This window comes from Procambarus clarkii, unplaced genomic scaffold (assembly GCF_040958095.1).
Source record: "Procambarus clarkii isolate CNS0578487 unplaced genomic scaffold, FALCON_Pclarkii_2.0 HiC_scaffold_204, whole genome shotgun sequence".
Lineage (NCBI taxonomy): Eukaryota > Metazoa > Arthropoda > Malacostraca > Decapoda > Cambaridae > Procambarus > Procambarus clarkii.
In genome coordinates this window covers 132,834-151,922 of record NW_027189237.1, presented here as the reverse complement: position 1 = coordinate 151,922, position 19,089 = coordinate 132,834, and the positions used below count along the sequence as shown (strand labels likewise).

Here is a 19,089-nt window from a genome sequence, read left to right as displayed (position 1 = left end):
TGAGTCTCCGTAATTTGGCTCGCATGTAGTTGGAACACATCTCGAAGCGATTAAAAAGGTTTTTTAACATAACCTTCGTCTTATATACACCTTGTCACATAGAGTTGTTAGAGGCTTTTATAATATGTAATTCATAGTTTTTCTTTTTGTACAGAGAAATTAGGAAACAATAAATAAATAAATGTGTGTGTGTGTGTGTGTGTGTGTGTGTGTGTGTGTGTGTGTATGTGTGTGTGTGTGTAGAGAAATTAGGTAAAGTAAATAAAAATACAGGTTAACATTTCTTTTTTTGTGGTTTAATTTGTATGAAATATTACAATATAGATTCTACAGCTTTTCTAATCTCATCTTCATTATATTCCATTTCCATTTTCTCTTTGTCTTCATTGTCGTCGTCTTCCACAATAGTGAGCACTTCATCACCCACAGTAACAGACATGGCGCCGGTAGATGGATCATCTTCCACGACAGCTGACCCGTCTTCTCTCACGTCAGCGGCAGGTCCGACAGTAGAAACAGAGTCTTTATCATTCGTAGAAACAGGTGGAATGGCCATACGTGGAATCTTGTGTCTAAAGATGCCATGGGTTGGAGAGCGAGTTGGCGTGTCATTATTTACAGGACATATCATTAAAGTGTCTATACCACGTTCTTGCAGTTTCTGAGCTAATTTGCACATCACAGGGAAATATTTAGTCTCCCATATGTTGCGTTCGCCACTTGTGAGATACTGCCCGCAAGCCTTGCCCAACCCATATGGGAAAATAATCCTTCCCACTTGTCCTCTTCGGCTTCTCTGAAGAATATGTTCAATGGCTTTTCGCAGAGCTTTGTCAAACCAACGCCATCTTTGGTATTCGGTATCATTTTTCAGGCCGTCATAAAAATGCTCATCCAAACTCCATGCTTCGTACCTGGGCTTTTTGTAAGAAGATGGCGTCGCTGGACCGTTGGTAAACTGGGTGATTAATCCAATAAGGTGCGGTAAAACAGCATAACTTTCATAGGGGTCGTCATCCATCCTATTGCAGAATTCGGGTGCTTCGCCAACAAATATGAGGCCTGGGATATCTCTATCAGTTCTAACAGCACGATTTTTGTACGGCAGGTTTTTCCGATGCAATCGAGCATAGGGGTATCGTTCCCATAAAGTGTGCACCATTTCGCTCAACTGCACGCTTGTTGCATCCAAATCATAGAGCAGACAATCACGATTGTTATAGATGGGCAAAGAGGCAAAGTCGCCAATCAGGGAGGGGAGCTCCATAGTGCTGGCTTGTGAGGTAGTGACTCGGAAGGGGGTCTATATACACTTTTCACGCCGGCGCGGGGGACAACTGCGCATCGTAGAGTTGCCAGGGACATTTTTTTTTTCCTTGGAGCTCTGGTCATTACGCACCAATATAACATTAACATCGTAATGTTTTAAGTTTTCATACAGATCTTCGATAATTGGAAGATATGTTTCCTCCCAAACTTCATCTCTTTGAACACAGGTGCGACCAATACCCACAGGTAATACAACTCGTGCGATTTCCGGAGAAGACTTGATGAATCTCGTTATGGCTTCTATAGCCTTTTTGAAATAGATGAGGCGATTTTGCGTTGTATCTTCTTTTAATCCGGTGAGCATATCACGATCTTTGGATTTTTCTATATGAGACTTGGCGATCTCATTGTTCTCTACAGGCGCCCCTATACCATATTGCACTGCAGCAGCAATAATGCAGGGGAGATTTTCAGCTCGACGATTGGAGACATGAATTGAACCGGGAATTGGGCGATCATGGGGAACACATCTCTTGAGATTATACAAAGGCCTGCGTTCACCATAGGCGCTTGCGTGTTTGTATTTCACTGATATGTCCTTCGCCATCCCGTACGGGACGCAAGATATGCAGTTTACAGGATACACAATGCAAGTTTCATTATTGCAAAATTCTTCATCGGTTAAATATCCGGTGTACGTTTCCAGCCACGTCTCCATTTTTCTTTTTTTTTTTTACTTTCCCTTATGTTTTGGATAAAGCCTAGTCAACCGCCCTGTGTCGACCCTGCGAATATTCGTCGTGGGGGCTTTGCGCCCTTATATCTCCATCCCTGCTAGTGCGTGTCAAAGTTACCACGTACTGAGCAAATATTTATATTATTATTATAAGGGCCTCGACCAACAAGAAGCCCATAGGAACATTTTTTTTTCACTGACTTAATTAGCATAAAAAAAAACCACCTCAAATAGCGCAATATGTATCTCAAAATATCTTGCCATAAAATATCAATATACGTCAGCTTAATACCCAAACACTGGCAACCTTTTTTTTTCAGAAGCAGAAAAGGTCAAACACAGTGCGACATGTTACAATTTTTTTTTTTAATGTCCTCCCCCCCCCCATGAAAAAACCATAGTCAGACCATATTCCCTTAATGAAATATATATAAAGTCATGGAGGCCACATCATTATTGGAAGGTTTGTGATAACTTATTGACATTAGGGATACGTTATGTAGTTAATGACATTTCTCGATAATTATCACAAAAAATAAGTACTTGGTCACCTTTCCTGACTACCAACTGCCATCTTTTTTTTTTTAATTCACTGCATTATGCAACATGATTTAGCACATTTGCGAGTCATTTTTTCCTTTCCCTGTTTCCTCATAATTATGCCATAAAAAAAAGTAGCGGTGGCTAGAATTGCCAAACCAAAAAAAAAAAAAAGAAACTAGCACATATGTAGCGATCTTTGACACTTATTTCGGGGAGGGAGAGGACGGGCAATATATAGCCTAGGATCTTGCCTCCATTCGCCAGTGTCGCACCAGTACACAATGGAACCTTCCCGTACTAAAACGTTTTACTCCAGGGACAGTCTTAAATGTGCCCAAATGCGTTTAGACACCTTTATAAATTGGCCTGTCGAGTGGCTAAACCCCCAAGACCTGGTGAATGAGGGATTTTATTATCTGAGAGTTGCGGATCATTGTTCCTGCGCCTTTTGTTGTAAAGTTGTGCATGCTTGGATTGAGGGCGATACGCCCCGTAGTAGGCATGCGAAAGTGTCGCCAAATTGTTCCTTCATAAGAGGCGAAAAGGACAATAACGTTCCTTTGGAAATCACCAAACTGGCATTCGAATATGGGCTCGATTTCTTTTCACCCCTATTCGAACCAAAGAATATAGCAACATCTGATCGTGAGTATATTGTATAAATATAATTTACTAGTTTATCTGTGAATAATTAGTATTGGCGATGTGGAGGGAGGACAAAAAAAAATAAGTATAAACGCAGGAAGTCTTTTCAAATAATTTTTCTTTATTTTTTTTTGTTTTTGAAAGAATTGACTTAGAACCTGTGTCTTATGCATATATGTGATGGAGCATCTTTGTTTTTTTAGAGACCCCACCCCGCGAGGAAGAAACTAAAATGACTGGAGATGATTTGCAGGTTCTGGGGGTAATTCCATATGCTAAACCTAGATATCCAGGCTTGGCAACATACAAACAGCGTTTGGAAACATTCGACCTCAGCTGGACTGGTTGTGTCAAGCAAACATCTCACGAATTGGCAGAATCCGGATTTTTCTTCTGTGGTAAACAAATATTGTTGGAGTTTTTGTTATTTTTAGTGTGTGCGTGTGTATCCTCCTGGCCGGGGAGGATTTACTGGGCGCAAATCCTTAACTGTAGCCTCTGTTTAACTCAACAGTAAAATGGGTACTTGGTTGTAAAAAACGATTCTTCGAGGTGGGGATTGTATTCTAGGGACCTGCCAGAAATGCTAGGCCGTACAAGAATGTAACAACTCTTGTATATATCTGAAAAAAAGTGTGTTTACTCCCCCAATTGTGCTTGCGGGGGTGGAGCTCTGGCTCTTTGGTCCCGGGAAGTGTATGTGTGTGTGTGTGTGTGTGTGTGTGTGTGTGTGTGTGTGTGTGTGTTTGTGTGTGTGTGTGTGTGTGTGTGTGTGTGTTTTTGTATTACAACATTGCCGGATGTGGGCTATAATAATAATAATGAATGGGAATATTTTTTTTCTTAAATTTACAGGCCTAAGTGACCACATGCGCTGCTTTTTCTGTGGAAATGGTTTTCGTAATTGGGAACCCGCTGACGACCCTTGGACACTGCACGCGCAATGGTATCCTGAGTGCACCTTTGTCAACATTAAAAAGGATGCACAGTTCATTAAGAATGCTAGAGAATCTTCGCAGCGTCGAACTATAAAACCCATAGATGAACATCTTTTAACTGGTCTGATGGAAGGTTTGGGTTTTTTCCCAGCATTAATTGAACATTTTGGATTTCCTGATGTCTGTGTGAGACCTGCCTTAAGGCTATATCTCAAAAGCAAAAAAGATTTATTACCGTTTGTTACAGAGGCCAGATGTATAGAATTAATGTTGTGGTATATGAAAGAGAGCACTAAAGCCGAAATGGGTTTAAGGGGAATTCATCATGAGGATGTGGAAGGTAGGGTAGAGCCTGCGAATCTGGAATGGCAATCCGCGCCCTCTGACATGGAAACAGTCGCCACAGCTAATGACATGGATGTCGACGTTGTTGGATCAATGAGCGGGTTCATGAGCACTAATCTTGGTTTGCGGGCTTTGCCTTCTCCTGTTGAAACAGAGGCGGAAGAGACGACTATAGTCGCTAATGAAATGGATGTTGAAACTGGCGAAGAGGCCACAGACTTTGATGCGACATCCCATGTCGAAACTGTGATGAACACATCTACGCCAACGTCTTGGGCTGCTGATATTTTGTGTAAGGTGTGCTTTAACAATGCGTTGAGTGTCGTACTGCTGCCCTGCAGACATATGGTAACATGCAGTAATTGTCTTGTATCTATGAGAAACTGCCCCATTTGCAGACGCACCATTTCGCATGTCCTTCGACCGATTATTTCCTAAGAAGACAAAAAAAAGGCATAGAGACTAATTTATTTATGTAAATAAAAATTGTACAAATGTCGAGTTGTTTTTTATATTCATAAATTAGTACAAATAAGCTCACATTTTCATGAACAGTATTTTTTTTTGGGGGGGGGGGGAATTAGATTGCAATTGCTTATTTACTGCCCTAAAATCATTGATCCGGGGGGTGGGGGCGAGATACTGCCTCATTTAGAGAAATTTGCTATGTGCAATAGCTCGGACGTTGGGGAACTGAACCGGGTCCTGCACGAAGGTTGCTCAACATTCCGCTCGAATATGGACAAAAATAGAATCTCTCTCTCTCTCTCTCTTTCTGAGGTAAAGAACCTTTTGAGAACTAGCACTCAAAGGTTATAAAAAAGATTAACAACTTTATAATTAGAGAGGCTGCTAAGATAATGAATCATTTAGTGAAATTTGTAATGTCCAATATCTCGGACGTTGGGGAACTGAACCAGGACCCGCACGAAGGTTGTTCAACATTCCGCTCGAATATGGACAAAAATAGAATCTCTCTCTCTCTCTCTCTCTTTCTTTCTGAGGTAAAGAACCTTTTTGAGACCTAGCACTCAAAGGTTAAAAAAAAAAGATTAACACCTTTATAATTAGAGAGACAGCTAAGATACTGCATCATTTAGTGAAATTTGTAATGTCCATTAGCTCGGACGTTGGGGAACTCAACCAGGGCCCGCACGAAGGTTGCTCTGCTCCTGTGCAAATGAGGAAACATTTGGGAGAAAGAGAGGAAGCAAGATTTACTCCCTTGGAAAACCTTTATAAAAAATTAGTGGCCAGAGCTTTGAAAATATTGGCAACTTTCATTTTTTATACAGAATGAAACTCTTAATTAATAAATAATATATATCCTGAAGAATAAATCTTCCTCTATGAGACAAATATTTTTAGTTAGTTTTAAAAGTTTGTAATTACGGTAATGATAAAGCCTTCCAACCATGACTCATTAAAAGTTTTTTTTTGTTTATGAAATCGTGTAAGTATTTATGCAATATTTATTATCAAACAATCATAATACGCAGTGGCATATCATTTTTATAAAGAGGCTTTATAAGGTAAATATAATAGCAATGCGAAACTCTTTCTATCTGACGTATTATTTTAAATAAATACATTTGGGCGAAAAACATGTCTATTGGCCGCGTGAGCGACTTAGGGTGGGCTCTTGCAGATTCTATGTATTTTAATCTCTAAACATTTGAGTGCCAAGAACAACTCTCGTGCAGGCCCGCATTCAGTTCTCGACGTTCAAGCTTTTGCTATAGTAAATGTCTCTAAAAATGAGGCCGTATCTCGCCCTGACCAACTGTTTTTGGCTCAATTGTAATCCATCCAGCCGCAGTCAGCAGGGCAGGACCCAGTGCAGGTTTGGAAGGCTTTGGAAATTAAAGCACCGTAAGATTGTGAGTGTTCAAGTTTAGGGGGGACTAAGTGTTTTGCGCGAATGTGAAAGCCCTGGGTTTATTTGTGTAAGTTAAAAATTTAGTTTTTGTTTGTGTATAAGAGTTTAGCAATGTGTTTAAGTAAGATTGTGCAACTGTTTTAAGTTTAGGGGGGACTAAGTATTTTGCGCGAATGTGAAAGCCCTGGGTTTATTTGTGTAAGTTAAAAATTTAGTTTTTGTTTGTATATAAGAGTTTAGCAATGTGTTTAAGTAAGATTGTGCAACTGTTTTAAGTTTAGGGGGGACTAAGTACAGATAGCGCCAGTCGTTGCGCTATATGAAGTTATTGGGCCCCCACCACAATAGCTGTAAACTATTATGTTAAAAAATGAAATTTAATACAAAATACCCCAATAAGTATTAAATTGCTTAAACAACTCAACTACTTTTCTTTATAGTATATTTACGAGTGTCAAATTAATGTCAGAAGTGTCAAACCCCAACACAATATGGCTGAGGCCCCACTATTTAAACTTCTTTTCGTATGCTATGAAATATCACAGGTATTGTTAATGCTTGTAACGTTTATTACAAAAGATAGACATACATTTGATGCTATTTTTCATATTCATATTAAAATCTAATTTGAGGCCCGAAAAATATATCTATAAACAGGTTAGAACCATACAAATTCAAGTATGCCTTTTTCACCAGTATTCAACTGAATGCCACAGAAAATGGAATCTTTACTTTAGCTACAGAAAACGGAGCAAAGCCAAGGGGGGATGACTGAAATAAACAGTTTCCAACCTGACTCTTCTCGCACATAAACATGTCTTTCTTGACCTCATTTCAAATTATATAGAGTACTGAAAGCTCATTTTCCATAGCAAATATACTAAGGAACTCATTTTACGACTAGAACGCAAACTAGGACCCCTCATTCAGATTCAAAACACGAGAATTATTGACTGAACATTTCCCCACTATCAAGCACACAGGACTCTTTAAAGCTATCTTAACTTCTTTAAAACCCCAATATGACCCATCTCACATGCAGATCCTGTTCTATGACTCGCCCTTCATGTCAATGTACCCCACAGTATCATGCAAATTCAAGATAAGGCTTACTACACCTATATATCCAAACTTGGTCTTTGTAAGGAATCTAGACCCCCCCCCCTTGTATTCTTGACCCCCACTGGGGTTATCCACCTCTGACCATTACAGAAAATGGAGCTGTGCCCAAGGGCTCCCTATACTATTCAGTCATAGCCTCATTAAAGTACTCCAAAAACTTCTATATTCGCTTTCAACTGTGTTTCTTGGTTTGAATCTATTGAACATTCACCCTCTGATCCATTCAAAAGTAAGGGCCCCCAAATTGATACCGTAGTACTCTCGTAACACCCCCGGGACAAATCGTGCATTTTTGCTCATGCCATTAAAATACTCCAAAAATGTTTATATGCCTTTCACCAGTGTATTTTTTGGTTTCCAACTATTGAACATTCATCCTCGGTACCTCTCATAAGTAGAGACCCCCTCCTTGAGGCCCTAGACACATCTTAAAAGCTCGAGCCGAATCGTGCAAAAAAACAGGTTAGGATAGGGCACCAGTTCCTCAGGTACACCATTGGTGGTGGTCCCCCCGGGACCCCAGGGGGGACCACCACCCCACCACCGCCAGCCAGCCAGGAGCGCGCTGACTGTGCCCTAACCTAACCACCTAAAACAAGAGGGATGGACGATCTGGCCCGCCAGGGTCAAGTCGGCATGGAAGTGCCCAACCGTTTCTGAAATTTTTTTACTTCAATCTGTCTCCTTATTCACTACTCCCGCTGAAGCCGTAAATGCCAAATTCCAGCTAAAAAATAACATTAATTCAATTGGCGGGCCCCTTTAACAAGCCGCCGGCTTTCTGTCCTCTTCGAGGTCACTAGATAGTTAGTGGCCATTGGGTAAATTCAGTAAATATATACAATAATTGTCAGCGCATCTTCCGAGCAACAAGGACAGCTACACAGTATCTCCTAGAATTACGTAGGTAAACAACAAATGTAACATATTTGTTTACTACAATGTCGGTGCTGCCTGTAGAAGTTGAAAAAACATTGTTTTACTTCGAAATATACTAATTTTATAAGAAAATTCGACGTAAATAGGAGGCAGTAGAGCTCCGATAAGCTAGCGCTAAATCTTCAATATGAAGAATGTTGCTGCTCTCTGATTGGCCAAACGAAACACAGTAGTGACCTCTACCGGCACGCAGGTGAACCAACAACTTTCTTCCTAAGTATACCTTATTGAATCGCACCTAAGCATCTTCTTAGGGCGCAATTAGGAACCTTCGTAGCAAACCCACTTACGAAGAAATACACAGACCTTCCTGAATCTAGGTCCTGGTGTTACTCCCCAACGATTATCTTGACTTGGTTGGCGAGGTTCCACTAACGTGAATACTACCGAATTACTGATGAGCTTGAATGAAGAAATTATGGCTTTAAGGTGCTTGATCACCTCTGCTGGATGACGAGTAGGATGGGTGTCATTACCACCTAAGTATATAATGGTTAGATGGTGAGACCACTCTAACGCAGGTGTTAGTGTGGAATTGTTATAAAAGTTATGAGCTGTTGCTCCTGGTGACCAAAAGATTCTTACTTCAGTATGAGGTATAGGTCTAAGTGTTGTGGGTAATTGACTGTGTCCCACGAGTGCTACCTTATACATGAGGTGAAAGTAGCAATGAATTGGTGTGACTTAGGCTAACCTATGTTACGCGGTTGGTAGACACAATTAATTAAATGGTTAGTCTAGACTACATCACACAAGGATTAGTTATTACTAATTGGTATTTATAATTAGAATTTATGTTTATCCGGTTCGATAAGGACCATAATGTGGGACATTTGGGGCTTGACTCTATTTATTTAATTATTAAAATAATGAAATCAATTACGAAGGACCACCTGCTTTTATAGTAAAGAGGGAAACTAATAAAATGTGATCATTAGAAATTCCTAGAGGAACCAGTAACTATGGATAAATACTAGAAAATATAATCACTTGAATAATTAATGGGCTGTATAAATAATTTACTTGAATCAAAGCCTCAAACACCTACATTGGGGGGTTATTGCTAGAACTTCATATACGTCTAGGAACTAATGTGGTTCGTACACCAGTTCATTGTGTAATAACCTAATCCTATGACCAATTAGAGAATCAGTAGTGAATTTGTCACCAATAAGAATATAGATCATGAACATCAGAAATTAATGATTAAAATAAACACGTGTTAATTCCAGTGCACAGTAATCAATAGCGATAATCCAGTACAGATAATTTGAATAATAAAGAAATACGGAAAAAGGTCTTAGCTTGAAGACGTTTTCCAAGACATCAGTCATGAATCATCCTCGGAATCTCCTGAGTTCTTCGTAAAACACTGGGAGATGAATAACACGGGTAAAGTAACAGCTCGGGGAATTCTTCACACGCAAGCTGTAAATTAAGATATATTACGTAGCAACATATTAGGCTACTAAACGTCTATATTCAAGAAATTGGGAATGGAGAGTAATAAAATATACTAACATGTGTTTTATTTATGTCGCTCGGCGTGATGACAAGCTACCCTGCTGTATACAATCTCTAATGATGCATCAAAAGGGAATATGTGTACTTAGCGAATAGGGCACTGTATAAGTTGAAGCTTGCCGAAACTCGCGTCCCAGGCTCTAGCGTCACAATGGCGAACACGTGGTGGCTAGCTTGGCCTGGATGTCGACGCGCTTCTCTGGCCGGTCACGATGGATTACGCAGAACAAATTGACAAGTTCTGGGCTGAATGTCAGGTTAATTCTTGCTGACGATTCACCACAATGTATCCTATGACACTGACACCAAACGAGTTGCTCAATTCTGCAACAAGTCTTCACACCGCACTCTGGCGCCTTTCCTCTCACCGACGCCTCCACACGTTCTCTCCTTAAATAAATAAATAAATAAATATGTTTATTCAGGTAAGGTATATACATACATACAAGTGATGTTACATTAATGGATTGATATATAGATAGAGCTAGTACATACAATGCCTAAAGCCACTATTACGCAATGCGTTTCGGGCAAGAAAAACATTAATATCTAGAACTTAATACTAATTGAGCATAAAGAATAAAAAGTGTTGAGAACAAATACAAATAAAGATAAAAAAAAGAGGGAACATGACTGAAAAAGCAGCACAAATACAATAGGTTGACAAACAGTGTTGATTAAAAAAAAAAAAAAAAAAAAAAAATTACAGACATGGGTTGACAATAGAGGAGTGAGGTAGGTTACAGGGAATTTATTAGGTAGTGTTTAGTTTTTATCTTAAACTGGTTGAGAGAGGTACAGTCCTTAACATGGCGTCTCTCTCTGCCCCGCTCTGCGTCCCGCGTTCGCCATAAAAAATATTTACTATGAATAATATTATTTCTTGCAGTTGCGGCTAAAATGCTTGGATAATGACGGGTTTATAATTCTAGGGAGCTAAATATTATTACTTTCTCGTTTTACGATGGTAAACGAGAAATGGAGGATGATTTTAATTCTCTCCATGGCATTCACGCGTGATGTTAAATTTATTACCAGATAACAGTTGTAACTAGAAACTCTCGATTTGGCATTATTTGCGAGTTATGTTATCGGTAAATAATTATCACACAGAATACTGTTGTTTTTAGAGATTCAAACTCAATTCTCTAACACACTGGATATAAATGTGTTTATTTTGGTAGAATCTGACGCAATACTGGTGTTTGGTTACGTAAGAATTCTAGCATTATTGTACAGATACAATTATTAGTTCATGTGAACTCTACTGTTGGTTAATTTTAGTTACTACAGTAATTAGTAGATTTTAGTAATAATTAATAATAATACGACAATGTTGTATTAGTGTTGGAAATTTCCAACAGGAACAGTGACATTGGTCCCAAGGACTTGTGGCTTTTGTTCAGGCCACTGGTCGCTGACTAGCCACTGAGTTCCATTGAACCACATCTCTGTTTTGGTTAATTACCATAAAATCAGGCCTCGAGAGAGATAGTCAGCAGGATTCTCCTTGGTGTGTACATATCTCAGTTTGTACCCTGCCGACAACTCTCGTATTTCCTTAATGCGGTTAATCAAGTAAGGGTTTTTACTGTTATTGTTTCTCACCCACTGTAGCACTGCCTCATTATCTGACCATACCACTGTTTCTTCAAAGTAGATGTTGCTTAAGGCCTTGATCAGATAATGAGCCAATCTTACTCCTAACAGTAGGGCTGTTAACTCCAGTTGAGGCAATGGTCGTTTCTTTAACAGTGCCACTCTGGCCTTTAATGTGAGCAAATTGGCTTGCCCATTTGATACCAGGTAAGATACTGTGACATAGACCTTTCCCGAGGCATCGCAAAACACATGTAGCTTAATTGTTTTTTAATTTGATAGTCCCAATGGGTCGAAGGGTGTGCTGACTTGGGATGGTAGTTTTCTCATTGTTACATTGGTGGTATCTGGTTCCACTGATTTGATTGTTAACTGATCTGCAGTTGAATCCCATTCAATGCCTAGTACCTTTGTCTTCTGGGGTACCTTGTTGTCTGGTAATTCTGTTTCGATCAATTGATTTAATTTGGTATTGTTGGAGACCCACGACTGGAGAGGAATATTTGCTTCCAATAATTCTTGATTGGTCTCGTGTTATATGCTCAGCAGTTTACTTTCACCGCTAGTTGTTCTTTGGAAATTTTCCATATACAGGTTGTTGCTAATTTCAGTTTTATGTGGGCTATTAGAATTCTTCAAGCGTGTATCTAAGGTAGCTTGAAGCAGAAACAACGAAGAAGTAGCACCAAACAAAACTGGCGCAAACCTGTAGGTGATTAATTCACTGTTTGGATCGTTAGGATCCTTGATCCATAGGAACTTGGCGTAGTTACGGTCTTCTTCTTGGAGACCTACCATAAGGAATGCCTTATTGATGTCGGCCGTGTATGCATATGTCCTGATACGGAACTTTAACAGCATGTCGTATAGCCTTTTTCTCAGGTTAGGGTCAGTTTGAAGGCAGTCATTCAATGAAACACTATTTTGCTTAGTCTTGGCACTGCAGTTAAATACTATCCTTTTTGTGGTAGTAGCAGAATTTTTCAGTACTGGGTGGTGCGGCAGGTTCTGTCTATCCTTAGGATCATCATTTGTTACAACCTCGATAAATTAGTTATCGAGTTGTTGTTGGATTATATCATGGTGCAATTTCAAGATCTTAGTTCTATGTGATGCGCTCACATAGACATCATTTTAAGATGTCTATGTGAGCGCATCACCTGGGCGCTTATGTTTTTTTTTAAGGTCGAATCACCTGCGACCTTAAACAACTTCCGTACTCTGTTCCAGAGAAAGTTGATAGACTAATTGATTGTAGTTTGACTTCTGGTTGTGACTGGTTATGGGAAGCTGTGATTGTAATGTTTGTTCTTGCCTTGTAATGAGTTTTTTTTTTTTTTTTTTTTTTGAGATATATACAAGAGTTGTTACATTCTTGTACAGCCACTAGTACGCGTAGCGTTTCGGGCAAGTCCTTAATCCTATGGTCCCTGGAATACGATCCCCTGCCGCGAAGAATAGTTTTTTCATCCAAGTACACATTTTACTGTTGCGTTAAACAGAGGCTACAGTTAAGGAATTGCGCCCAGTAAATCCTCCCCGGCCAGGATACGAACCCATGACATAGCGCTCGCGGAACGCCAGGCGAGTGTCTTACCACTACACCACGGAGACTGCTGTTTTACTTTGTTATTAGTTATTAGTTATTACATTGACAATGTGTTATAACTTGATTTGAATGGTATCTTCATAACCTGCCTGATCTTGTATGATAGCCTCTAGTGTTGCATCAATTATTGTAGTGTCAATAAGAATAGCCACATATTTTTCTATTTGGCTTCTTACATGGTCAATTTTTTTCTTGGCAACCATATGATAGCCCTCCAGTTCAACATGATTAGCTGGAGTTTGTTTACACAGAGCCTCGAATTTATTGATCTGTCTCGTTCAATGGCCTATAATGGCTGCGAGTGTCGGAAATCCGACACACTTTAACGTAAGTTACTCTTTAAGAATTTAAAGAATGGGTGATTTCAAGACGTTATCACACAAAACGTATATATTAAATCTCATTTCTTTTAAAACTTCAGTCTGGTGTTTATACTTAATAAAATATTATTCACTAGGACTGAATATAATTAAATATACCAGAATATAGCTTCACTCCCTATTCCTTAAGACATAAATAGAACCAGCAAACATTACTGGATGCCAGACGACAGCTGAGCACTAGTCACGTACACACAGAAGTTGTAAACAGACCTCACGAAACAGTGAGGGCTGCATTAGCAAGCACAACTCGTCATAGACTCCCAAGTTATGTGTCAACCAACCGAGTAACTGCTTTGTGACCCTTACATCAAAGAGAAGAGCTAAGTATCCGACTTCCTAATATCTTATATTATTAGTGATCACTATAAATATAGGATAGGGGGCTGGTTATTAGCAGACAAAAAACACAACACAGTGCTTATTCAACTACACACACACTAAATATTTCATGTCACACCTGTAATTTATATGTTAATGAGCAGTTCTTACAGCCTTAACTTTTTACAGGAAATAAGTGATTTGGAGTAACTGAAAATGCTGAGCTGGCCCCACAAACAGTGAAGTTTATTGCTACCTTGGTTGTACAGTAGTGCCACTGATCTAGTCACCATTATGTGGCACTGAGGCACATGTACCACACCCTAAGCTGATGGAGGAAACATAGCCAGCCTAATTAGGCCATATCAACCACTCAGCTAAGGCTTTACATTTTATTAATACAGTAGATAATTGTAGTAATATTAAAATTAGTAGAGTAGACCACAATATGTGGTATAATTTTCATTTAGCAAAAGGTAAACAATTTGTAGTTTGTCCTGTATTTACTCATAGTGATAAAAGCTACAATTGTCCCTCCAACTACGTGCAGATAAGATTCTGGCAGGCTGAATCAGAATATACAGTCCTCTAAGCACCATAATAATACAATATTCAAGTAACAAAAAATAGAATAAAAAATAAATATTTGCCTACTAGGATTTTCCTACAGTAAGGGATGTTTTCACCTTTCCTGCAGTAGACATGATGGCTGTTTTTGCTAGTCTTGCTGCAGTGGTACTAGGGCCAAGCCTTAATGGGCTTGGATTTGGGCTGCTTGTAGGGTTTGAACCAGAGCTGCCTAACATTTAATTAATACACATTATATTTATATATGTAATCATACACACAATGATTTGAGTGGTAACCTTGTGTCTATGCTGGTTTCACCTCACGTTAGCTCCTCAATATCACTCTTAGTTGGTACAGAAACACACATTAACACTCAAAAGTGAAATGATTATAGTTAAATATACATATGGTTAGAGTAATATTATATGTACAACACTACTTGTGTTGTCATAAGAAACTGCACAATAAAATGTACTTGCTAGGCTGTACTATAGGTTCAACTCTAGACACAAGTAAAATCCTTCCCTTACACCAAGTAGCACAATTAATTTAGACTAGGTTGCTGTACAACTCCAGTCTATTATTATTCTACCATTGTATAAGAGTTGGCTGTAAATAATGGTAATATGTGCAGTAAATGGAATAGTGCAATATTAATATAATGTTTATATGTAATCACTTAAAATGATATATATTTTATGGGTTAAATTAGCCTCTTATCAACCTCTTGTAATGAAATAGCACAAATATTCTTAGGTTCAGTTCTTAGCACAATATTAGTGCCTACTGTAAGTTCTGTCCAATGTTAGTTTTGGTTCAGTTAATTAGGCTAGAAAATTGTATAGCAGTGTATTCCTGCTATAATTTATATATGTGTGTATATTGGACTAATTAGTTTATGTTCATCCTAGATTTGATGAACCACTTGTTTATCTGGTTCATTGAGGACCAAACTTATGTGGGAAAATCTTAGCAGGCATTTATTTATTTTTATTATATATTGTGGGACATTTGGGGCTTGACTCTATTTATTTAAATATTAATGTAATGAAATTCTATTACGAAGGACCACCCGCTTTTATAGTAAAGAGGGAAACTAAAAAAATATGGTCATTAGAAAATTCCTAGATGAACCAGTAACTATGGATAAAATACTAGAGAATATGATCACTTATATAAAATTAATGGGCTGTATAATTTAACTGAATCAAAGCCTCAAACACCTACATTGGGGGGTTATTACTGGAACTTCATATATGTCCAGGAACTAGTGTGGTTCGTGCACCAGTTCATTATGCAATAATCTAATCCTATGACCAATTACAGAATCATTGTATTTGTCACCAATAAGAACATAGATTATAACATGAGAAATTAATAATTATAATAAACACATGTCAATCCAAAGAAACAATGCTCTGCATGAATAATACTACAGATAATGGAATTTAAGGAATACGGAAAGGGTCTTAGCTTGAAGACGATTTCCAAAAAGTCGGTTACGACTCATCCTCAGAATCTCCTGGACTCATCATAGAACACTGGTAGATGATTAACACGGGAAATGACATATCGGAGAATTCTTCACACACGCTGTAAATCAAATTATATTCAGTAGCAACAGATTAAGCTACTAGACATCTATGTTCAAGAAAATTAAATTAAATAATGAAGGTAAATAATAACCTGTGGTTTTTTATAGTCGCTCTGCGTAACGACAAGCTACCCAGCTATACCCCCTCCTAGATGATGCATCAAATAAGGATAAAGGTACTTAGCTAATAGGACACTGTGTAAGTTAAGGCTTGCCGAAGTTCGCGTCCTAGGTTCAAGCTTCGTTGTAACGAACACGTGGTGTCTAGCCTAGCCTAGATGTTGACGCGCTTCACTGGCCGGTCACGTTGGGCTACACGGAACCAAATTTAACAGGTTCCTGGCTGAATGTCAAATTAAATCTCTTGACAATTCAACACGTTGTGTAAAGTGACACTGACACCAGTTAAGTTATTGTCTGCAAAGGTTCTTCACACCTCACAGTGGCGACTTTCATCTGGAGCTCTTGGTGGCGTCTACCTTGGTGGCTTGGGTAATGGCGTCTCTCTCTAAGCACGTCGCCTCGTGTACTCGCGTCTCCTCTGCCCCGCTCCGCGTCCCGCGTTTGATACACAAATTATTTACTACGAATATTATCATTTCTCGCAGTTGTGATTGAAATGCTCGGATAAGGACGGGTTTATTATTCAGAGTTAAATATTATTATTTGCCCGTTTTACGATGGTAAACGAGCAATGGAGATGAATTAAAGTCTCTCCAAGGCATTCACGCGTGACGTTAAATTTATTAACAGATAACAGTTATAACTATAAACGCTCTATTTGGCATTAGTTGGGGATCAGTTTATCTGTAATTAATTATCACACAGAACACCGTTGTTTTATAAAGAATCAAATTCAATTCTCAGATACACTGGATATAGTTGTGTTTATTATAATGGAATCTGACGCAATACTGGCGTCTGGTGACGTAAGAATTCTAGCCTTATTGTACAGATGTAATTATTAGTACATGTGAACTCTACGTTTGGTTAATTTTAATTACTACAATGATTAGTAGATTTAGCAATAATTAATAATAATACAACAGTGTTGTATTTAGTGTTGGAAATTTCCAACATAACTCCGGGGGGAGAACTTTAGGGTCGCAGTGTAATGTGGAGTACTGACACACCCATCCCGAAGTTGGCATTAATATTAGTATGTTAGTATGTTAGTACACACATAACGAATGTCCCGTATTTGTCAAGGACATACAAGAAACCTAAGTCTTGCTGATTTCATGTTAAATGGAACATGTTATTATGAATTACCTAAAGTTGATAATTAAGAAAGCTTACAATGAACTTTGAGACTGATGTCACTATGACATGTAATGTGTATGTTACAAATCTCTAAGTCTGCAAACTCTCAGGTACTCTAGATAAATAATGTTCTTTATAGCCTATACAACAATTAAAGATTTAAATCACACAATTCAAACAACAGAATCTACTGTGATGAAAATATATGGACTGTGAATATATGGAAACATATGGACAAACATAACAGCTCCCCTTGTATCTGGTATAATCTACGACAGAACAACTGACCACTATCCTACCTTTCTCATAGCGAACATGGACATAACACCACCAAAAAGCAAGAAACTTTCATTTAGGCTACACAGTGAATCAGCTTTAGACAATCTTACAGAGGCACTTCACAATATTAACTGGGATTCTGAATTCAATAATACCCATGATATAAATTCATTAGCTAACCTCTTCCTCTCCAAAACTCTAAGCCTCTACAACCTTCATTGTCCCCTTCTTACAAAGCAAGTAACTGACAAAAGATTAAACAATCCATGGCTCACAAGTGGCATTCTCAACTCAATCAACAAGAAACATGAATATGAGAAGAAAGTTAGGATTGGCCTAGTTTCAAAGGAAGTAGCTAAAAGGTACTCATCAATGCTTACCAGTATCATAAGAAAGGCAAAACTTGCATATTATGTGAATAGATTCAATGAAGCAAAAGGCAACATGAAAAACACTTGGAAAACTATCTCTAGTATCCTAGGAACTAAGCAACACTCACATAACCAGATAAAACTCTACAAGGAGGGGGATATACCGTCAACTGATTTAGAAATGGCAAATGAATTTAATAGTTTCTTTTCATCGGTTGGTGCTAATCTTGCCAGTAAAATCCAACAGACTCAGACACATATTAACACATATCTCTCAGGCAGCTATCCAAACTCTCTTCTCCTTTCACCAATCAGCCCGGCAGATGTTGTGTCCATCATACACTCTCTAAAAACCAAGGCAGGGAACACCAGTGAAATTCTGTCCATTGTGTACAAGAGAGCCTCCCATGCCCTTGCCCCACCCATAGCACTACTGTTCAACAAATCTATAGAGTGTCACACCTTCCCTGATATCCTCAAAAAAGCAAGAGTAACGCCAGTCCATAAAGGAGGCAATCCGGCGGACATAAACAATTATAGACCAATATCAAATCTACCCATTCTATCAAAAATATTTGAAAAAATTATTTACAAACAGCTCTATTCCTACCTCGTAAAATTCGACATACTCAGCCCCTGCCAGTTTGGCTTCCGGTCCCAAAAGAGCACCAACGATGCAATCATTAGTCTCCTTGACGTTATCTACTCAGCCCTTGACAAAAATGAGTTTCCGATTGGACTCTTCATTGACCTAAGAAAAGCCTTTGATACTGTTAATCACAACTACCTCTTACTTAAACTCCAGCATTATGGAATCCGAGGCCTTGCCCTTGACTACATCCGATCCTATCTTAGTGACAGACACCAATATGTAACCATCAATGATACAACTTCGTCCACTCTACCAATTACCGTTGGAGTGCCACAGGGCAGCATCTTAGGACCTCTTCTATTTCTTATATATATAAACGATCTGCCTAATGTCTCTAATATTCTCAAACCTATACTGTTTGCTGACGATACTACTCTTATCTATTCAAACCTCAACCCACATACACTAAATAATGTTGTGAATAATGAATTAAAAAAAGTCCACTTATGGATGTCAACGAACAAACTAACATTAAACATCGAAAAGACTTACTACATCTTATTTGGAAGCA

At 38.6% G+C, this 19,089-nt stretch overlaps 2 protein-coding genes across 2 annotated transcripts; one reads left to right on the top strand and one right to left on the bottom strand.

Moving 5' to 3' along the window:
- The first annotated feature begins 2,443 nt into the window (after window positions 1-2,443).
- On the top strand, window positions 2,444-4,942 carry LOC123747748 (uncharacterized). Its single transcript, XM_045729964.2, has 4 exons — window positions 2,444-2,468; window positions 3,397-3,591; window positions 4,049-4,768; window positions 4,875-4,942. Exons 1-4 carry the CDS (start codon window positions 2,444-2,446, stop codon window positions 4,940-4,942), a joined length of 1,008 nt encoding a protein of 335 aa, XP_045585920.2.
- Window positions 4,943-12,073: 7,131 nt separating this feature from the next.
- LOC138361144 (uncharacterized) lies at window positions 12,074-12,400 on the bottom strand. Its single transcript, XM_069320593.1, has one exon. The coding sequence runs from the start codon at window positions 12,398-12,400 to the stop codon at window positions 12,074-12,076; it is 327 nt and encodes a 108-aa protein (XP_069176694.1).
- Between the last annotated feature and the right edge of the window lie 6,689 nt (window positions 12,401-19,089).

Excerpts from the sequence above, each read along its gene's own strand:
- LOC138361144 (XM_069320593.1), bottom strand. The coding sequence starts at position 12,400 with ATGCTGTTAAAGTTCCGTATCAGGACATATGCATACACGGCCGACATC.
- LOC123747748 (XM_045729964.2), top strand. The coding sequence starts at position 2,444 with ATGGAGGCCACATCATTATTGGAAG. Across the intron at positions 2,469-3,396 it reads GGCCACATCATTATTGGAAG|AGACCCCACCCCGCGAGGAA; the intron begins GTTTGTGATAAC and ends TTGTTTTTTTAG. Across the intron at positions 3,592-4,048 it reads ATCCGGATTTTTCTTCTGTG|GCCTAAGTGACCACATGCGC; the intron begins GTAAACAAATAT and ends TTAAATTTACAG.